At 36.3% G+C, this 23600-nt stretch overlaps 1 protein-coding gene across 1 annotated transcript; it reads left to right on the forward strand.

Annotated features, from left to right (window-relative positions):
• Window positions 1-163: 163 nt before the first annotated feature.
• LOC148307561 (uncharacterized) lies at window positions 164-22386 on the forward strand (the record flags this gene model as incomplete). The annotated part of the gene is made up of 2 exons (XM_088263170.1): window positions 164-752; window positions 16459-22386. Coding segments are annotated over 2 exons (939 nt in total), but the record flags the coding sequence as incomplete, so codon positions are not given.
• Window positions 22387-23600: the final 1214 nt, after the last annotated feature.

Genomic DNA, 23600 nt, shown 5'->3' on the forward strand with positions numbered 1-23600 from the left:
TTCACAGTTTGCTGCTATTCTTATTGGAGTATATTTGCTCTGTTTCCATTTGTCTCCATTTGTACCCATTCGGTTGTCGGTAGAAGAGTGTTTCGGCCGGGTATTCAGTTGACGGTCGGTCTTGTATGTCTCGTCGACTGATGAGTGCTGTGTTTTGTTGCAGGAGGCGTATCGGCACTGGGTCTGCAGTTCGCTGTTGCCGTTGTTTGTGTCCGGGGCCGTGCTGGCGGAGGGCGGAGCGCGGGGGAGGGCGGAGGCGCCGCCCCCGCGGGAAGAGCGCCCCTCCGCCCCGCCGCCCCGGAAGCGTTCCACGTCCAGAGACAATTACAAACTGTACGCATCAAATAACAAGAACACAAAGTTAAAAAATGACTATTTAAATTACGAATTAGGTGATAAGGACGCGGAGTACTCGGAGACTTTTTATTATAGTGCTATTAGGAATGTTACGCGGTTCGTTAACGACAGTGTCGGGGCGCTGTGGGGCGAGGGGTTCGTGACGGGCCGGCCGTGGAACGAGAAGGGCCACGGGCGGCCCGAGCAGCGCCAGGTAGAGACCAGGAAGGACCTGGACAACCGGTTAGGCGCGCGCCGCCGGCGGGCCGCCTCCGCCAGCGCCGCGCTGTACCGGGTCAAGCCCTGCCTGGCCGTCTGCCAGCGGGTGGAGCAGGCCTGCCCCTACTTCCTGCCCGGGGACCGGGCCCCGTCCTACCCCACGCAGTACGCCGGGGAGCCCACCTTCCTCTGCCTAGGTGAGTCCACCAGCGCTTCTATCTTCCTTAGGGCAGGGATTTCACACTATACCCATTTGAGTTGTTTTTTTTATATGGGAGTTAAATTTATTATTTACCTTGTTCATTATGTACAATGCCTGCATTGCTCCTGTCCTCTTAAATACTATGCCTAAACTTTTTTTTTTTGGTAAACACTTATTAAATCACAATTTATACATATTTAGAACCTTTTTTTGTTGCAGAGACCCACCAAGCCACCTTGTGTGTCTTGTCGGTGGAGTTCTTTTTCAATACATTTTTTATTGTTTTTAACGATTTTAACCTAATATAGACACAAAAAAATATTAAAAAAATAAGAATATAAACATTTTACAATTTTCATAAAATCAACTCTTGATCATTACCCATTCCTTTATTTTGCCTTTGTTCCATATTTTATTTTGACCTCAAACATCCGTCAGCAACAAATTAAAAATACAATGCCTACGTTGCTCCTGTTGTCTTATACTGCTGTGAAACATGGCACCTTACAAGGGCCCAGAGAAGCCGCGTACTTAGCTTTGAGAATAGGTGTCTGCGAAGAATTTTAGGCGTGCGGTGGTTTGACTTTGTGAGGAATTAAGAGACAAGGCGTACGAGGCAGTACATCTCGGTTACAACTGTCATCAAGAAAAGGCGATTCATTTGGCTTGGCCATGTACTCCGCATGCCTCCCGAGAGCCTCAATCAAGCGTGACTCTTTTACAAGGCATCAGGTTTGCGCCGCCCAGGATCATTGCTCACAATTCGTCAGCAGTTCTCGTCTGAATTTCGACAGCCGACAGAAAAGCCTGGAGACAGTTTGTGACAGATGAGACGCTCGTTATCTCAAAGGGATGCACAGGCCGTGAGCAGTGCATATATCAATCAATACGTAGATTTAGATTACTTTTAGCTAAAACGCGTTTATTTTAATCTTTGTTGCGAACAGGAAGGATAAACTAGTGTGGGTCAATTAGAAACTTCTCAGCTTTTGTTCATTGCTGGGAGAAAACCACGCGAAACTTCTCAGGAGAAGCCGGACTGGCAACTGTCGTCAACAGGCCTTCCGTTCCACAAGAAGAGAGTTCGGCATTTTGTGTCCTAGCTTGGTTTATGGTACCAATGTCCTTCATTATTTTTATCATCTACGATACCACCAGTTCATAAGGAACTCTCACGATAGGCTAGAGCAGGGATTTCATACGGCACCTATTTTTTTAGATGGGAGTTTTTACTATTTTTATTATTAAAAGGAATAACCCGCAAAGCCTCTATTTTTGGAGGCTTGTCTGCATGTAGGATATCAAGGATATTCATTCAAACCCTTATCCGCACCCCAATGGTGCATAGGGCACTGCATCATATAAACGCAGTGTTATCTTGATCATTAACACATGAAAGAAAGGTGATCAGCCCTCCGCTCAGGTACCAGTCCAGGGTAATATTGAATACATATTACAGTGAAAAAATCACTTATATTTATTCGGCCCTCCCTGGGAATCGAACCCGGGACCTCCAGTACGGTAGCCGAGCGTGCTGACCATTACACTACGGAGGGGGACGAAAATTGATATTAAGAAAAAGAGTGTTATTAAAGATAGGGAAGGGGAATATGAAAAATACATCACAAACACCCAGACGAATTGAAAATAAATCTTTCTTGAATTTATTTTCCAATTGGCGGGAATCTAACCCGCGACGAAAATTTCGCAGTCGAGCGTCTACCCAACTACGACACGGCGCCTGTCATTTTTATTATTGCATTATAAGTTTTATTTATTATTTACCGTGCTTATTGTGCACAAGGTTCAAAGATCGATTAGTGGATTTTGGTTACTTCCAGCTAATTTATTTTACCATATCGCTCACTCCTTTCACAAAACGTCTTATATCAAAAAACTTGATTTTTCAGGAGTTCGTTTTTCAAGTTTAAAAATATAATCAAATGTATTAAAAATAAATATCAAGCCACTTATTGAACTTTTTACTGTGTAACAGATCTTTTTAGGTAAAAAAAGAAGGTTTTTCTCCATTTGAAAAATATTTAGTATATTTAAAAAAATAATTAAACAATACCTTTTCTTCAAAATGCAAAAACAACACTTTCTGCCCTGTAGCGGGTGAATATTAAGTTAAAAATATGCCGTTTTTGCTGGGATATAGTACATTTTCTGGGCATTCCGAAAACACGCACAACTGAAAATTTACGATTTTTGATGTGTGACGTTGTTGAAAGGAGTTAGCAATATGTTGGAAACAGGATAAACATAACTTTCAATTTACTTTTAGACTTTCATTTTTAATGATTTTGGCATTTTCCATCCATATTGTATGTATGTACTGTCAAATACCGTATGTTTGAAAATGATGCGGCATGCATCGTAAGACGTGTCATGATAGATTTTAATAAATAGTGGTGGGTATTAAGAAAAATTAAAATACGTATATATAATATCGAAAGTGATTTTTTACTGACATTTCTTGGTGGAACTGCATTTAATATAATAAAATAATAATGATATATTGTAGTTTTATCTAATATTAAAATTGATCAGTGACCGGGTTTCGTTGTTATCGACTTTATCAAAATGGTGACTACCGATATCTTCAGACGTTACCGACATCATCACTAGTCTGATGATGTCGGTAACGACGAAACCCGTAAATGTGGAAAAAACTAAATAGTTATTATTTTACTATAATTATTATACTATGTATATAACTAACTAACTAACTAACCATCACGCCGCTTCCCCGCGGGTGTAGGCAGAAAGAATAGAACCCCACACCACTCTGTCTTTGCAAACATTATTCGCCTCTTCCACGTTCATGCATCCCCTCACCCGCCGATTATTACGACTCCTAACCTGACCACTTTCAAGTACTTGGCATACCTGATCGTGCCATGTTTTTCTCAGTCTTCCTCTGCTCCCTTTTCCAATTATGTACATTCGCCTCATAAAATTGTTTTACCGTTCTTTCGCACTCATTCGTTCCACCTGTCCAAACCATCTCAACACACCTTTCTTAACCCTTTGCGTTCCATAAAAAAAATTGAAAAATGCCATCAGGTCAAAATAAACCTTTTGTATCATTCTCAGGTAGAAAGTTGCACATTCTAGTGTTTATAAAAATCATTGAATCCTCGTCCCAGCATACCGCACACTAAATACGAGTGAGAAAAAACTGCGAATGTTTTTGCCTAGAATTTTCACTCATGAATTACATGAAATTATAGTAACTTTAAACATAAAGAGTAAATCCACTCACAAGTAGGCATAGGCTATGAAACTTATATAGTTGAAGCCCGAGTAGGGACATGATAAACGGTGTTGCATAAGCCGTAGCTAGATTTCAGAGTCACTTGGACGTTAGGTAATTCAAAAAAAAAAGTGAGAAAAAATATGTTTGCTTGTATTTTAACATTTAACTGATGAAGAAAAAAAATGTCAAATGACATTCGACATGGGACTCACCGGAATAAAGTCGATGTCGAATGACATTCGACATAGGAAGGAAAGGGTACATATTTGTCTACTAAATTCTCAAAACAATAGTAATTAGAACTTCTCAGCATTTGCTCATTGCTGGGAGGAAACCGCGTTGCACTCCTCAGGAGAAGGCGGACTGTTGACTGTCATCAGCAGACCTTCCGTTCCACTAGAAGAGGCTTCGGCATTATGTGTCCTACTTTGGTTTATATTACCAATGTCCTTCACTATTTTTATCATGTCGCTCACTCCTTTCAAGAACGTCACAAATCAAAAAACTTGTTTTTTCAGGAGAACGTTTTTAAAGTTTAAAAATATAATACAATGTATTAAAAATAAATATCAAGCCACTTATTGAACTTTTTACTGTGCAACAGATCTTCTTAGGTAAAACTTGAAGGTTTTTTCTCCATTTGAAACATATAATTAGTACGTTTAAAAAATAATTAAACAATACATTTTTTTTCAAAATGTAAAAACAACACTTTCTTCCCTGTAGCAGGTAAATATTATGTTAAAAATATGCCTCTTTTGCTGGGATATAGTACATATAGTATTACATATTTTGCTGGGATATAGTATAGATTTTCTGGACATTCCGAAAACATGTACAACTGAAAATTGACGATTTTTGATCGATGAAAGGAAAGGAGTGAGCGATGTAAGATACTACCTCTCGTGAGAGTTCCTTATGAACTATCACGGATCCTGTTTGGCCCATACTAGATTATCCCTCTCGTTCCCAACACAGATTCAAATAAAACATATTTAATTAGCTAGAAGAAACAAAAATCCACTAAATGATCTATAAACCTTGTACATAATAAGCGAGGTAAATAATAAATGCAATTCCCATCTAAAAAAATAGTAATTAGATGAACTCGTAAATTTAAGTCAAGTTAACAAGTGCACTCTGGGTGCCAAAATACCCCTGCCCAGTCGTAATCTTATGGCTAACATTTCAGAAAATACATCCCCTCATGTTTCACTCCTTCGCGCGGTCCTTTTTTTTTTGTTTTCGCCTCTGAAAAATGGCTTCGTATTTCGTATTTGCATAAATCCTGGGAACTGTTGCTACCCTCGCAAAATCTCGCGGGAAATTCGCCTCCACGTGTGGAGACATAAATTCAGTTGACATTCCTTTTCGGCCTATCTTGAATAAGTGATTCCCAAAACCGCCAGGAAAAGAATTTGCCCGTGCAATTGGCATAGGTCCATATAGGCGCGAGAATCCCGAATCGATCGCAGTACCTCCCACACTTTGGGAACGAAACCATTATTTGCCGCGATCTCGCATTTCTATTTGAAGAGAAAACTTTAAAATATGATGTAGGAATGGTAAAACAAGGAATAAGATTTACGTTATATTTGACATTGTACAAGAATGGATTGAATTTTCACTAGTGACATCTATTGATAAGACGAAGATCAGATTTTTTATTAACGTATTTCTAAATTGTTGATGGCTGTTTGTTTGAAACAAACTGAGTGTAATAATGAAAAAGCAAATTAGTCAAATGAATGGTTAGTACAACGTTTTGAGTGTCCAAATACTTGTTCACAAATCTGGATTATCTCCAATTATAGGAATTATTTTTCATATTAGTTTTTGACGTCTCGACATAGATAAAGAAGAGTATGGAAGTCTTGGCATTTACAGGGTTTATGACCTATTAAAGGCTGGTCAAGTGATCACTTTACACGCGTGTAACATTCACTGATTCTACCCATGATTGACAACTACACTACTCAAATTCTTGGAAGTTCTATATATGTATCGCCTACTTTCAAAATCCGCCAGATCCAATTTTATACGATTAGAAAATAAATACTCTATCGGAATGCCAATTGTGAGTTTTATTGTTTAAAATATTTATGTACCTGAAAACCCTGATAAAAATACTTAAAAATAGCGTTGTATTTCATATTCCGCTATATCATGGAACTTGCCTTCTGACTTCTATTTTCACAATATTTTATCTAAAGATAGACAAATCTTTGAAGCATAAATGTTACCCGGAGAATTTCGCATTTTTTGTAAAATCGACTTACATGGATCTGGCGGATTTTGAAAGTAGGCGACACATATATACGATCCAATTTTGAAACATTGTACAATAATGAATTTAATTTTCACTAGTGACATCTATTGATAAGACGAAGAAGCTTTTTTATTGAGCAGAGACTCTTATATTTGTATGTGTAGTCCAAATCCTGGACCATATTTAGACACACTTAAAATGTTGTTAGATAAAGAAGAATATGGGAGACTAGGTATTTATAGGGTAAATGACCTATTTATTATAAGCTGGTTACGACTAGTTTCGATTACTACAGTTGTTTTCATCGACAGGTGATTAGTAAAACGATCGAGCAAGAAAATTATTGAAGTTTATATAGAGGTTGGTAGGTTAATCAATAGAGGGTGACGCAGAATGTGCGAGTTCATAACAGACATCTTTGTTGGAATGAGGAAATCCTTTATTAAGCAGAGACTCTTTTTATTTGTATGCGAAGTCCGAATACTGAATTATATTCACATTTTTGAGACCCGCCTGTAAACAAGATTTACAATTTTTTATTTAGCTTATAATTTGACCATTTACTTAACTAACTAACTAACCATCACGCCACATTCCCACAAGGGTAGGCAGAGAGAATAGAACGCCACACCACTCTGTCTTTGCAAACATTATTCGCCTCTTCCACGTTCATGCAACTCCTCACACATACTCGCCGATTATTTCGACTTCTAACCGGACCACTTTCAAGTATTTGGCACACTTAATCGTGTCAAGTTTTTCTCGGTCTTCCTCTGCTCCTTTTTCCAACTATATTCACCTCATAAATTTGTTTTACCGTTCTCTCCTCACTCATTCGATCCACATGTCCAAACCATCTCAACACACCTTTCTTAATTTTATCGATTATGCTTATCTCAGCTTTCCATTCCATATTTATTTATATATATTGTAATATGTACACATTTACATATATGGGAGAAAAAAACAACAAGAGGTAAAATAACTGTGAACAGACTATACATAATGAAATCAGAGATGAAAATAGAAATTCAAGTAACAAATAAGTGTATTTTCTAGATTTAACGAAATTCATCTATGGTTTACTACAGAATGACAAAGGTTCATAGAGGTACCTACTTATGCAAATAATAATAATAATATACATACGGGTAGGTATTAGTAAGTCTCTCCTCAATAATTAAAATCATTTGCTCCGGTTCAAACCCTCAGGGAAATTTCCTGAACGTCTTTCATTTGCCGGCGGTTGGACATCTCTTCGTTCGCTAAGCGAGAGTGATCACTCGCTATATATTGTGCAATTTTAACAGCCTTATTATTTACTAGAAACGGAATACCATAGAGAAAATCGGAAACAATGTTTCCAAATTAATTTACAAGATGTCGCTTCAACTCGCCCGTGAATAGGCACTTGTATATTGGACAAATCGTGGGTTAATTTTCCGCTCTTTTATTTATTTAATATGTATCACCCTTTCCTGCTACCTGAAGCGTAAGACTGAACACTGAACATACTATCGTCTTATAAATTTTAATTTACCCATCAGTATAACGGCCATCATATCTTAGCGGCTAAGCATAATTTACATTTTACATAAAGATTCTTTGGTGTGATATCTATAAATCAGTGAAGAAAACTTTTGGTAATGCATTATTTCTTATTATTTTTTTAGAAATTTACTAACGGCATTTGACCAAAGATTGTCCCTGTAAGGATAGAATTATCTTTTTGATTAAAATATCAACTACAATCAGTTACAATTCAAAACATTACATCCCAGGCGTAATATTTTACGGAGTTATTTGTTTTTTAAATTTCTTGTCAATTTATCACATTTCTGATGTAGACACTCGATAAAATACGTGCGTAATAGTTATATGTACCATATTTACTGGTAAACAGTAATCGTTTTAATTTTATAAGACAATTTATTTTTATAACTCGGTTGAATTTGAACGGCTTTGACGCTTCAAAAGTATGAGTCTTACGTGAGCGTTTTGATTTGTTAGACTGATTTATGCCACAAAAATCAATCTGTTTAGCGCGTGCTACCTTTTTCTGCATTTAAAAACTATTTCTGTTTGTTCTCGTTTTATCAGGTGTTTTATCAATATTAGCGCGTCATTGTTTGACAAACCATGTCACCTCCCCTCCGGACGGGGCAACTTTTTTACTTTTGGGGATACATTATATTATGTAATATATTTGTATACATATTTGTTTAAACTGATATGCGTATGGGTTGACATTAAATTTACATAAGAGGCGAATGTAGTTGGAACCAGGACCAGATAAAGACCGAAGAAAATTCGGCAAGATTAAATATTTTAAATGTGTCGTTTAGTGGTCCCGTGTTTAGTGTCGCGGACTCTTGAGTCAGAGTTTCTCGGTTCGAACCCACTTTACCACAATTTGATACCTATTTCTAATAATGATCCGCTTAGGCTCACAGAAATAGCATGAAATTTAAGTATTTTTGTAAATAATAAAAATTATAAAAAAACACAAATATTTTATAAATTATTATTACAAAAATTATTATTTTATAAATTGAAAAAAAAAATACTTGAAAGCGGTCAGGTCAGGTTAGATGAATGAAAGACACGCCTAAAAATGCTCGACAAATTACAAATAGAGGAATGGCAACCCTAGAAAAGGGATAAAGGAAGGAGTACCTAATTAGAAGTATCCGAGGGAAAAATAAAGATTCTCCACTCCGTTGTGAAGTAATAGCTCGGTGTGTCAACAGTGTACAACATGGTCAACTGTGGTCAACACTCGTTCCTGGTATTTACTCAGGACATAATATTATTTGTCGGGGCAGTGACCCCTGGCGGTGCCTAATGGAACTAATTTGCTGGAGACATCGCTCCCCGCTGTGAAAACGCCTCAACACACGTCGCCCGCAGTAAGAGAAACCCTCATTTTCCCTTTAAATCGGCTAGCCTTTGGAGGGTTTGAATCTCATGAAAATTATTATTTGCATTCAATTACGGCTTATTAGAGTTTTTCAGTCGGATAAATCAGATTACGCACTAACTAGATTCCTAAAAGAATAACTCATCGTATGATTTGTAAAGAGGGGGGATAATTGATTATTTTGAACGCACAATTTCGTTTGGATAATAAAACTCTCATTTTAGAAAATACAATTCTTATCATTTTTTGTCATCTCATCAAAGATGAAGAAGAATATTGGAAGTCTGGGCATTTACGGGGCTGACGACCGTCATAGGCTGGTTAAGGTGATTCACCAATTCTACCCATTATTGACAACCACACTACTCAAATTCTTTGAAGTTCTATATACATGAACCAATTTTGAAACATTGTTCTTGAATCACTAGAACTTCACTAGAGACATCTATTGGTGAGATGAAAAGAAGCTTTTTTTATTGAGCAGAAACTCTTTTAGTATGTGAGGTCCGAATCCTGGATTTATAAAGGATACTCCTGCAACTGGAGATAATTCAAATTTGTGAACAAGTATTTGGACACACTTAAAATGTTGTAAATACAATTTTTATTCATTTTTTTTTTAAATACGACACTCTTAAAACAGTAATAGTTAAGATTTATTTGTAAATACTCCATGACGTTATAAAGTTGATGATAAATTTAAAGTTGAACAAGTAAAACAGATCGACAGCCATTTATTGGACATGGTTAAAGTATGTGTCCAATGTAGGTTGGTATTTAGTATAAAATACTTTTGAGGTCGCAAATTATTACATTTAATAAGGAATTATTCATTTCTCGGCTAAGGCTGCTCAATCGGTAGAGCAGCGGACCCAACATCTTAAGATCCCATGTTCGTGTCCCGGAGTAGGCGATATTTTTTTTCTGAAATATCGGTACTTCGTATAGATGCAATAATTTCATCTATAACACGCTCAATGCGTATAGAATGATGTCGTATTATGGGGCGAATTAATTCAAACCCAAAGCTTCGTTAAAAATCAAATTTTACTTTCTATTTAAACATTATTAATAAATTTATTCCTTTGTGTTTTCAAAACATATAAAACCGACTACGAATCCTTAACTTTATTCAACATAACTACCGTGCTCAACGCGTGGCTGCATTATTTGTATAGACACGGGAGCCGTGTTCGACCCACAGAACGTGTTAATAATGTGTCGCCATTATAATGCTTTAATTTTTCACTTTTTCAGCACCGTTTATAACATGTTTACGTATGGTACAACAGTGCTTAGTGCTTCAATTCAATTTGAGTGTTACGCAGTTGGAGTTTTCGGGTCCAACTTCTGCCACAACTTGATACCTATTTTTTTTAATAACGGGCCGCACAGGACTAGGAAATTATTTTACTATTTTCAAGTCACCTTTAATATGCTTTTGTTTTAAAATAGGAATCACGGGATGACATCCCGACTAAAATTTTCCCGGTGATATTTGAGTGTGAGTGAAAATTCCCAGATTGTCATTTATTAATTTAGATGATGTCGCCATTGTGGAACTCTCCCATTACCACACTACACCAAGTGTCAATGAAACAGATTTTTTTGTCTACGCATTTTATTAAGTAGTTTTTTTTCTGTCGACATTTTTTTCTCAATATTATTTTGGGTAATGATGCTTGGCCTCTATTTCCTTATTCCCCTCTTTGATTGGTCCGATTCTACGATGTATTTTTTTATCTATGGTTTTGTTTGACATTCAATTTTGATTTTGACAGTTGGCAATTGGTATCGTTTTCTGCATAATTCAAATGTTGTTTTAGCTAGTTTTTAACTTAAAACGTTTTCAATAAGAATTTATTTGTCATCAATCATATTTAAACTTATTTACTGTCTTTAGTTTTTTTTTATACGGTTAAAGTGCTGTCCTAACATCTGAAAATGATTTTTGTGATGTTTTTGTTCCTCTCCTATAGTTTGCAATGGAAAGTAAGTGTTCGTCTCAATATACTGCCTTGCCTAGTAAAAAAGCAGTAGGAACCTATTTATATTGAGAGAAAAGTCTTAATTAAAGTAAACATTCGTCTAAACAATATTTTATATAATTTATATTTTTTTTAAAAAGTGAAATATTTTTATTATTATTTACACAAATATTTCAATTTCATACTATTTCTTTTAGCCTAAGCGGCTCATTATTAGAAATAGGTATCAAATTGTGGTAGAGTGGGTTCGAACCGAGAAACTCTGACTTTAGAGTCCGCAGTACTAACCACGTCAATATATATTCCATCATTTATATTCATATTATTTTTCATTATATATTTTAAAATAAAATATAAATTGATATAATATGTTTACTAGTGTAATTGTCGACTGCAGTTAGTAATTTCCAAGAAACATTAAAATGATTTTTAAAGTGTGGTCCCTTATGGATAGGCTTGCCAGATTTCTGATTTGATCAACCGGGACACCGGAATGCCATCAGCGTACAGTACAGTGAAATGAATGACAAAGTAATCATCCTAAATAATCCTTCACAGTTAATTATTGTTAGACTTTTTTTTCGTCTATATTCAAATTGAATTTTTACCGGGAAGTAAACCGGCCAGAATACCGGGATTTTGTCTGAAAACCAGGACTATCCCGGTCAAACTGGGACATATCGCTCACTCCTTTCAAGAACGTCATAAATCAAAAATCGTCAATTTTCAGATGTGCATGTTTTCAGACTGCCCATAAAATGTACTATATCCCAGAAAAAGAGGCATATTTTCAACTTAATATTTACCCGCTACAGGGCAGAAAGTGTTGTTACTGCATTTTGAAGAAAACGTATTGTTTAGTTATTTTTTTTAGCATACTAAATATTTTTCAAATGGAGAAAAAACCTTCAGGTTCTACCTACAAAGATCTGTTGCACAGTAAAAAGTTCAATAAGTGGCTTGATATTTATTTTTAATACATTGTGTTATATTTTTAAACTTTAAAAACGTTCTCCTGAAAAATCAAGTTTTTTTATTTATAACGTTCTTGAAAGGAGTGAGCGATATGGCAAGCCTACTTATGGATGAATGAATCTTTAAATGAACATTTTTAGTTTGCAGCTGAATTTCTTCAAAATATTGTATTGTTCAAAAAAATTATGATACTTACCTCAAACCCTAAAAAAACCCGAAATAGGCACTCAAAGTTGGGCTCTACCGCCATTAGATGGGACAAAAATGGCCAGTGTTGAAAATAATATTAGGGAATTTGTGATGCTACAAAATTCGCCTAAGTGTCACGCTTAAGGTACAGATACACACGCTAGTAATTAAGCATGCTTATGAGCAGGGACATGCCTTCCATATAGGCAGAAAAGCAGTGCCTATACCCTATCCCAGGGGCTCCCAATCTTTTTCAGCCCGCGGCGCACTTACAAGTTTAGTATTTTGTCACGGCGCCCTACTTTAGTGAGCTATTTGGAAAAGACTATGTTACTCTATATGTATATACATATATTAAAGTCGAAAGAAATAGGTAGGTACCTACAATAATATGGCTGTCCAAACTTAAAACACAGTAAGGGACATTTTTTTGTAGTAAGTTTTTTTTGCATTTTTGGACTAAGTAGAATGTACTTAGTCCAAAAATGCAAAAAAAACGTACTACAAAAAAATGTCCCTTACTGTGTTTTGAGTTTGGACAGCCGAATAGTATTTGGGTAGAAAGATGCTAGCTCTCAAAAAAGAAATTGTTGCTTTATAGGTACCCGAGAATATTTGTGGTTTCGGATAGTGATAGAGGATAAACTCATGGCGCCCCTCTTTACTTTCTACGGCGCACACTTTGGGAACCCCTGTTCTATCCTAACTTACCCACGTGACATATAAAAATGCAACCAGTACCTTCCCTCCCTTACTGAGTAGTACCAGCTTACCTTATTCAACAACAACAACAATTTATTCAACAAAAAAATAATATATACAAAACAAACAATATTCAAGGCGTATATATTAAAAGTAAGCAAGAAGACTTAAATGTGTAGAAGAATCCCGCTTCGGAAAACTCCTTCGGACACATGTAACAGATCAATATCCAATGTGATATTGTTCAACATAGCGGTAGCTCTTCCTACAGGCATAACCATCGGCAGGTTGGTCCTGTGTATAGGAATGTGAAATAATCTATGCCGACGCTGTCTTAGGTAACTATCGGGAACATACAGACCAATGCTTACTACCTACCTCTACTGCCTACCCAAATTAATTCTCTGTGCACGCCACTGCTTATGAGCATGCTTAAGACAAGCATGCTCTCTAGCTGTTTACATTTGCTTGAAATAAGCACGCTCGTTTACATATATCGAAACTAACATATCATACGCAATCCTGTTCAGACGCGCCCAGAGCACACGCCTTCCACCCACGCTGCAACTAGCATACTCAAATATCTATTGACGGTTGAGCATGCTTTTTTCAAGCAAAGTACGTACACACATGCATCTTCTGTTTGTGTCATGTCAAATATATAATAAATAATAAAACCCTTATCCGCACTCCAATGGTGCATAGGGCACTGTGTCATATAAACGCAGTGTTATCTTGATCGTTTACACATGAAGGAAAGGTGATCAGCCCTCCGCTTCAGGTACCAGTCCAGGGTAATATTGAGTAAATATTACAGTGAAAAAATCACTTATATTTATTTTACCCCCCTTGGGAATCGAGCCCGGGACCTCCAGAACGGTAGCCGAGCGTGCTGACCATTACACTACGGAGGCGGACAATACTCATATTTCTTTCATATACTCATATTTTTTTCATATACTCATATTTCTTTCATAACTTCTTTATTAATTTGTTAATTATTCAAAATATCACCTATTTTCAACACATATCTTTGCCTTTTTCCTTGTATATTTTTAATACTTTGTAACTAATGATTTGCTTATCATTTTTTGACATTCAGCATAGATAAAGAAGAATATGGGAGTCTGGATATTTACAGGGCTTACGACCATCATAGCCTTAGTAAAGTGATCACTTTACAATCGTGTAACATTCACCAGTGTAAAGTGATCACCAGGGGGGGTCGACTCGTAAACGTCAGATTGTTCAAAAAACGACCAGAAAATGACGAGACACACTAATACACTAACAAAAACACCAAAACGGGAACGAAAAATACGAGATACCAACAAGTTGTTCAAATATTTCAAATAAATATAGACAGACTATGGTTGTAGACAATTATCGATAGAAAAATAGAAATCCGTCTATGAAGAACTTGATAATATCGAGTATTATGCCAAAGTTAAAGTTAAATTTTGCGTATGAAAGTGTAGTTTTTCTTACTTAACACAACGCTCCCTTGAACTTCTGCAGCACCCCCCAAATGCAAAAAATTTAAAAACGCCTAGCCAGACTTTCAAAACGCCCACAAAGGGGCGCTGGCACCCCCGTTAAGAAACATAACTTCAGAAAGTGGTGGGCAATCCTTCCGCCCTTTTAAAATATTGTATTTTCTAGAATTTTAAATATAATATAGTAATTTGAAAATTCTATCGTTTTTGTTTTTGTTGAACAGCCTTATATTTATACATAGTTTGGGATAATAATTTCAAAAAAGTTACCATTACCATTTACCATTGTAACTCTTTTTATAAATGTCGCGTTTTAGCCGTGACCTTTCTATTTTTGTTTACACTGAAATAAATAAATTTAGATAGTGAAATATCTTCTTTGTAATATTAATATTATAATTTTGAAGATATGTTATACAACAAATTTCAATATAAATACCATTTAACCTGAAAAATGAATGATAAATATTTCGGCGGGTGGATTTGACATTCAGCCGCGGCGAAGTCACGCCCAGCCGGGAGCTTAGTACTTCTAGCCGTTTACGTCACTTCCGGCCGCTGGCGAATATCACTTCCAGCCATAAAAAATCGAGGTAGTTGGCGGTCTTTATATAAAATAGTTAGTCTGTGGTGATCACTTAGCCAAGCCTATGGCAGTCGTAAGCCCTGCAAATGCCCAGACTTCTATATTCTTCATTTTACTTCGTTAGTGTAATGGCAAGTGTAATGGTTTACCCTAGACTGGTACCTGAAACGGAGGGCTGATCACCTTTCCTTCATGTGTTAACTATCAAGATAACACTGCGTTTATATGATGCAGTGCCCTATGCACCATTGGGGTGCGGATAAGGGTTAGAAGAAGAAGAAGTGTAATGGCAAAGGGGTATATCTGTCAAGTTTGTTCCACAAAATGTCTAAAATAGTGTATCCCATAATCTGGCAAAAGAATATAGCTGTAGTTGCAGTACTTGTTTAAATTTATTAAGATATGTACATATAAAAATACACAAAACAGATGAGTTATTTAATTTCACAAGTTTGTCTTTGCTCTCCTGTAAAATTTGGTCTGAGACAGATATACCTCCTTTGCCTTTACACTACCGAGATGTTGAGATGTCATAAATGTTCAAAATTACTCCTAAAGTATCAATCGACCGAACGGGTAGAAATACCTTTTCCGTCCTTAGTGTGTTAGGCGAAGATAATCCAAATTTGTGAACAAGTATTTGCACATACTCAAAATGTTGTATTTATTTATTTATTGAACGGCTGAAGCCTTTAAGATAATACATATATACAGTATCTAATATAAAAATAAAAATACACTAATGAATACACTAATAGAGAAACAAATAGTCTTATAGCATAAAATCATAATAAAATAACAAGTGTAAGCACTGGTAAATACTCGTTTCCTTCAAACACTATCGGCGAGTAGCAAGAGAGAGTGAAACACAACGTTTAAATTTATCCATTATAACATGGAGAAGAAATGTTGAGAAAGTACAGATTTCAAGGAGGATATTCAAACCCTTATCCGCACCCCAATGGTGCATAGGGCACTGCATCATATAAACGCAGTGTTATCTCGATCGTTAACACATGAAGGAAAGGTGATCAGCCCTCCGCTTCCGGTACCAGTCCAAGGTAATATTGAATAAATATAAAAGTGAAAAAATCACTTATATTTATTTGACCCCCCCTGGGAATCGAACCCGGGACCTCCAGTACGGTAGCTGAGCGTGCTGACCATTACGCTACGGAGGCGGACAACAATAGGAGGAGGATAACAATATATTAAATAAATCTATACTTTCAAATATTCAAGTATTCACACATTGTTGTGCAAAGAGACAATTGGGTTGTGCAGTTTAAAAGTGGTGATTTTGTCGCGTTTCAGATCCCAACATCGAGGAGACGGGCGAGCAACTGCGCAAGTCCAACTACGGGGACCTGGACTGCTGCTACAGCCACTGCGGGCCCCGCGGGCAGGCGCTCTGCCCGCGCTGCCGGCGGGGGGCCCTCTTCCCGGCGCAGGACCAGCCGCACTCGGCGCCCTGCGCCGCGCCCTCGCCGGCGCCGCCCTCCCTGGCGGCCCGGACCCCCCCCCTCACCCCCGCGCTCCTGTTGCCAGCGTGGGTCGCCTTCCTCCGCAGTGCGCGCGATAACAGAGTGTTGCCAGTCGTCCGGCACTTGTTGACTTTCTTCGCGGGGAGAATTAACAGAATAGTTACTCGTATTAGGTTATAGCTCTTGCGATACGCAAGGGTGGTGGTTGGAAGTCTGACTTGTAAACAAATGTTCGTAAAACGGGTGAATTATATGTAATTCCTAGTGTGTAACTCCTCTCCGTTCTATACCGCACGTGGCACTCTGCAATCCGACTATTTGCAACTATCTATTATATCACCGGAAACCAGACTGTTCGCCGATCGATCGATTCGCAATATTTACTCCATCTCTTTACCACTTTTGTGGGCTCTACATTTCCATAGGTAGGCAAATTCCTTTAAATATCTCTGTTTACTAAAGCGATATATTCGGTCCATCAACTGCAATTGTAATAGCGTTAAATATTTATATTAGAGACTAAATTCATTAGTACGCTTCAGGATAAATCCTATCACAATAGCAAGGTTAGCCTTCATTTAGTTGCACAACATTTTGTCTCAATCGCTAACTGATTACTAAAACTAGACAAACAATATTAAAAACCGTCGGCTATGACTGCATTCCCGGGTTAACTATACCTACGATGTGTGCTCATGTGACCAAATGAAGATTAACTGAATTTCCGCCATAAACAACTGCATACTGTTGCATTTCTGAAAACTAACTTGGATTAGCAAAGAAATAAATCGTGTTCCGACTAACATTCATATTACCTAATGGTGAACTAATTTAATGTGACATAGCTACCAGTGATTTGAGAGGATCTTTATGATTAAAAAATAAATTCTAAAATGCTATTGCGTATAGGGATGCTAGCCTCAATGTAGTCTGACTAAGAAATGGTTAAATATTAGGTTTTTGTATCTTTTTAGATATAATAACTGAAATGACTGTCGTAAGCTAGTATGTATTTGATCTACATATTTTCGACTGTACTTCCTACTCACTGTGTTTTAATAATACTGATAGTGTCGTAAAAAAAACAGTTGTTTTCAGGTATTGGAATGAAAAACCAACTATCAAACTTGCTTTAAAAAAATCTCTAAAAGGTTTGCTGCCTTAGAAATATTGTTTGGATCCTCGCTTAGTTGAGACTCAAATCCCTCACCCGCTAGTTGATTTCGGTAGCGATATAAAATTAAGTTCTATTTTATTATATAGTCTATAGGCAGTTTTGCATTGTGTTAATATTTAATTCCTAGGTCTAAATTCTCTATAGGAAAGTAAATGAGGAAAAATGCAATAAATAATAATAAGTAAATATTTATGGTACAATCGCAATAATTGCATAAAAATGTGCTAGTTTTAGAGCCTTAAATGTTAAAATTTGAATGTCTTTGGGTTTTGGTAATTTGGTACAATTAATTTCTGTGTCCAGTTCTCGGACGTCACTCCGGAACTTGTCTCCTGACCCGCCATCCTCTCGTCCGGATGTATGGCCCTCCTGTTTTCTCGTAGCAACTACACACGCTATGTCGGCAACTTCTTTTAGTCAGTCTCGGATAGAGATACCTAACATGGTGCTTCCGCCGCTCTCTGCGTCACTCGTAGTTGCTGAATGGTCTCCTCACTGAACACCGTCTCCCCACTCCGCAGGTCATAAGAGATATGACCTCTCAATGTTTGAGGTTCAAAAGAACATCACTCTTAAACACTTTGGACATTTCCCGAATGCTCTCCATCCAAGCAGAGTTATCCATCTTTATGTGTGAGTGCTATACAATGGAATCGGTGCCAACATCGTTTATCACAATAATGTGCTTACGGTAAAACCGATGTCAAATTGCATACGTACATTTTGACCACCTAAATATATGCAATTTGCACTGCATAGCACTGTCCACATCTCCGCACCAAAAACATTGTTTCGTGCAATTCCAATCAACCTGTCTTTTGGTGGTGTATTTTCACTATCGTAATATATTCATCATTTAAAGAGACGCTTTCTGCGTGACTTTCCGAAATTCCAAATAAATGGCAGTTTTATAACACAAATCACATTAGATTTATTGACTTTAAGGCTGTGAAGTGTTCTTCAAAATGAAACCGATGCACTATGTCCTAGAATAGCTAATTAACCAGGTAATCTGTTAATTCATATCTCATTGATTTGTGAACAAATAAAGATTAGAATAGTTGGTACCTACCGATAGTTTAGTGATTTATTTGTTTGAATATATTAGCTAATAAAGAAATGTGATAATGCCCTTTGATGCATAAGTATATAAGCAATAATTGAATAGACTTGTGAATATTTTGGTTGCAGACTGCCAACGAGTGCTTCTCTCTGATGTAATTAAACGTGATTGGCAGAATAATACGCAAGATTTGGCAGAACTCACTTCCTACAGAAACCCACGAATATTATACAAACGAATAAAATGTTGAATCCATATCGGAACGCATTCCTTATTTTTATTAGAAGGTTTTAAAATAAATCTACGTTCTCTATTCTGATTAATCTCTATTTCATTTGACAACGTTTGAAATGTTGAAACTCTGCGCGTTTACGGCGTCGTGTCCGTAATATGAACTCGAAACTGAATTACGAAGTGGCGTCGATTTGTTCACACTGAAAGATATAGCGTGTGAATCTCAACATTTCTATGAATATTGTAAATATCAAGTTTAAAAATTGCCAAAGACTGAGGAAAAAGTTCACTACTTTTTAACAATAAGTGATATATTTGCTTAATTTTGTCGATTGAAATTATCTCGTCTACGTTTTGGTGTTTTGTCGTCGACTCGATTCAGCCTTATTTGTTGTTCTTTTTGGGACCGTGGACTATAAAATATCATACAACTGTCAGCGGCGATCCGGCATCGTGGCGACCTCATCATAGAGCAGTAGCTTAACACGTAATAATACAACTCGCTTCTTAGAGGAGGCCTCGTCGCCTCTACTACGGTGGATATTATACATTGTGTAGGTACAAGGATAGATATATATTTAAGATAATAAACGCACTTCCAACGGATCTTTACCTCGGGGATCTTGTTAATATTAAAGCGTAAACGTGATATTTTATATCCGCCGTTTCCAATTTAGGAACGAATAGTGCTGTTGTTCCTTGTTTTCCAGTCTGGATAGCTTGGACGGAGTACGGCGGGGAAACGCTCAGTACCCCTCGCAGGTACGGCTGGTCCACCCTATTCGGACGGAACACTCGACTACTCGACCCAAATAACATTATTTTCCAAGTCAGACTTTAGCTGTTCAATCACGTCCGCTCGCAAGTTTTTGAAAAGTATTCGATTAATTAATCTTACCCTCTTTTTATATGCAGCGGAAAATGGAAAACACAAAAAATACTGAGCGAGTGTGCTATAAATTAAACAGTCAATTTGTTTGTCAAATATTTTTTGTGTTATACTAGACCACCTTTATAGTTCAAGGGCAGAATTGAACCTTTTACCTTTTCAGTATTGTCGCTTAGAGACAATCCCGCTTCTGTACATCAAGCGTATCTTGCAAATCTCGTTCAAACTTTGAATCTTGTAAATACAGCGTTGAATTGTCTAGATTCCCTACTTTCCACGAGCATTGGAAGCTCATCTCTCCGAGTCTACGGGCACATTCTCTGTGTATAACCAATAATGTGATATGAAGTTTCATCTGTGTCGTGAATTAATAAGGTATTATGCAATCGACAAGCTGCTAGCGTAACAGTAAGGTTCAATCAGAACGGCACTTTTCCTTCTAACTCAGTGTATTGTTATAAAGTATGAGAAATCCAAAGTGTCTTTACATTCATTTTAATAGCTACATAAATACGAAGATATTAAGTCTTAATAAATGTCGGCAGTTTTACACTGTCGGATTAAAATGTTATGTAAAAAATCTATAGGTGATGCTAGAATCAGATAAACCACATTCCTAATACAATAATGACAGATGTGTTCATTCAAATATGTATGTATTAAACTTTAAATTTGATTGATCAAAATATGGCAAAATGTCTATATATAGTTTGCAGATGATTTGCTAGACAAACTGAATCGAGTGAAGAGATGTGATCGCACGGCCATTCCTGATACCAGCAATAATATGACTAAGTAATGTAACTGTGGAGTGGGCGCTGATTCTGCCTTATAATTAATTCGTTTTACCATTTTCCTATGAATCCATACATGTTTAACGCCATTTCACATTGTCCGATACTGTTGTCCTGTTATCTAATTTTATTTTGACTTTGAGATCTCATCGTAACTTGAAATTTGTAACTATCGACTTTATTGCAAGGATAAATATAAAAGACTTGAGATGTCAGAGTTGAAATTATACAGTAAAAGCTCCTGACCCTTGCGGGAATCTGAGAATATTATTCTACTGACGAGCAATATATTAAGAGAGTGTAATTTGACTGCATAATGTGACTGTAGTCACCACTGCGGCATTGGATCAGTTGGCACTCGCAGAGCGCGTGGAAATGTGCTCCGGTCATCTGATCATTTGTAATATTGAAACCGAAGTGCCAATGTGCCAATGTGCTGGACATGTTTATACAGAATAACGTTTTCCCGTATTGGAAAAGCAATGGAAATACACAAATACATTTTATATGGATATATAGCTGCTTATAGTTGTTGAATTTTACTAAAAAAAAATACAGCCGACGTATTTGATTATGATTTTTCATATTTAAAAACTGATATGAAAATATTGTTGAGTGAACGTTATAAAATATTTAATAATGAGAAAAGATAAACATAACTTAAAAAAATATTTGTCATACAAATGAATTGATTTTTTAATACATATATATATATCTTTGTAATTATTGAATAATTGTAAAGAAAAGAAAATTGTTATAAATAATAAGTGTGGTTGAAATATGATATTTATAGAATTTTAAAAGGAGATTATTGTAGTTGTTTTAAATAAATGGTATAGTAGTTACTTAAAATACCGTCTTATGATGTTTAACGCAAAAGGTGAGATGATTAGAGTCACGGATTTTCTGTAGACAGGATTTCCAAATCCTCCTCCTTCTCTACACATACCCTCCGGCTCCACGTATCCAATATACTTTCTGCCAATATACTTTGCATAACACTATTTTTGTAAAATAACCTTTCCTTTTTTACATTACGAACTCTCTAAAGGTGGAAACATGCGTTACGATCCATGTCCGATTTAATTGTAACGTGGATATATAAATACATTAAACTTTATCTGTAGGTATCACAAACTGCACAAAGTACCGTCGAGCTCTCTCGAACCCCTTATACGGAATATACGAGAGGGCCTCTGCGACTTTAGGACTCGATTAGACTCCACGGAGCGCTGGCTCATTGCCACAAACATAAGTATGGATATTATGGACATAATGAAATACTTTGTGATTTCCTTGACTGTATCTTATGGAATAGATGATATTATCGCTAGTTGAACTCTTTTTAAACGGAAAGCGTTTTATAATTATGTATTTACGAGTTGTCCATCTTTATCCGTCTACGTTAACGAACAACGATTATGGAAATGAACTCGATTGAGGTCAGGAATATTACTATACATATTTACTTTTGCAAGTGTAATTTGATCAGGTTCTTTTCCCTGTATGTTCAATATATTAATAAGTGTTACCTTGGACTGATCATTCTTGTTCGTTATTATCAACCGACTCTATGCTACACACATATGTGTTTGACGCCATTGATTGATTGTAGTATTATTGTTACATTGAAAAAGCATCAACTCGTGTTTACTTTAGTTTCTGTATTCAACACAACGCTGGGGATACTTTCACTATTTTTAATTTATCTATTACAATACAGTGGAAATGAAGTTTTTAGGTTACGTTTCTCGTAGCTTTTAGACCAAGCCTGCATATTAGTACAAAATTTTGAACATAAGATCTTAATAATAGGTGATGTTACCGGTACTGGATTCAGTATCGTTAGCATTGTTTTCAAATATAAATAAACAATAATCGGAAATCATGAAACTGCCATTAGTTAGAACTTTGTCGAACAAATGATACTTAGATATATAAGGATTCGGATCTCTTCATCTAGATGATGCAACCCTTCTCGGTTGGAAAGCGTCGCCAGCCTTCACCGATTCAAACACGTGTTTTTCTAGCAGTAATATGGTTATATCCTTTTTAAGATCTTGATCGATCGTGTTCTCTGTCCGAGAGAAGAATTATATTTAATTACTCTTGTTGAACAAACCTTGTAGATTTTAAAAGTGATAATGATAAACGCATCTTTTCTATATTGTGCCTCAGCTTTTTTGTGATATAAACTATAGGGAAATTTGACATGCTTTATATGTGTGTTTTCATCGGTGTTTTGCTCACGTAACCTCGTTCAACGGCCAAAAAACTCAAATAGCGTAAGTATCGAAATAATATATGTATACTTTAGGAATGGGTTTTACAAATATCTCAGGTAATACGATACAAATGTTTCCACCTTTAGCGGATCGTTCAGTTTTATTACTATATTTCTCATACATGGGTGTGACCTTTTTGTTATTTAGAAAAATATTGTACGCCTTACGCAATTTTAATCAGAGATATTTCTTAATTCTTGTAGATTCAGAGAAATTAGATAATCTGGGTGTAACACTTGTTTTTTTAATCTTAACTTCTGCTAGGGAAATACCATATTATATTGGCTGTGTGTCGATAAGGATCATTTTGTCAAATTATCTTAAATTACTCGCTTACTTTCAGAAGTGATTTATGCTATTTCAACATATTGAACAATTGCAATACTTATCAAATGTTTCAACGATCAATTAAAATTATATTATTGACATATATCAAAGGAGAATGTTAGAATAATAGTTTGAACGTATTGCAATACATGGTTTAGCACTTTCACAAGTGAAAGTCAGTCAGTGACATTGTGAACGCACAG

This window comes from Brachycentrus maculatus, unplaced genomic scaffold, assembly GCF_059751285.1.
Source record: "Brachycentrus maculatus isolate JH-2025_06_01 unplaced genomic scaffold, ASM5975128v1 h1tg000196l, whole genome shotgun sequence".
Taxonomy (NCBI): Eukaryota; Metazoa; Arthropoda; class Insecta; order Trichoptera; family Brachycentridae; genus Brachycentrus; species Brachycentrus maculatus.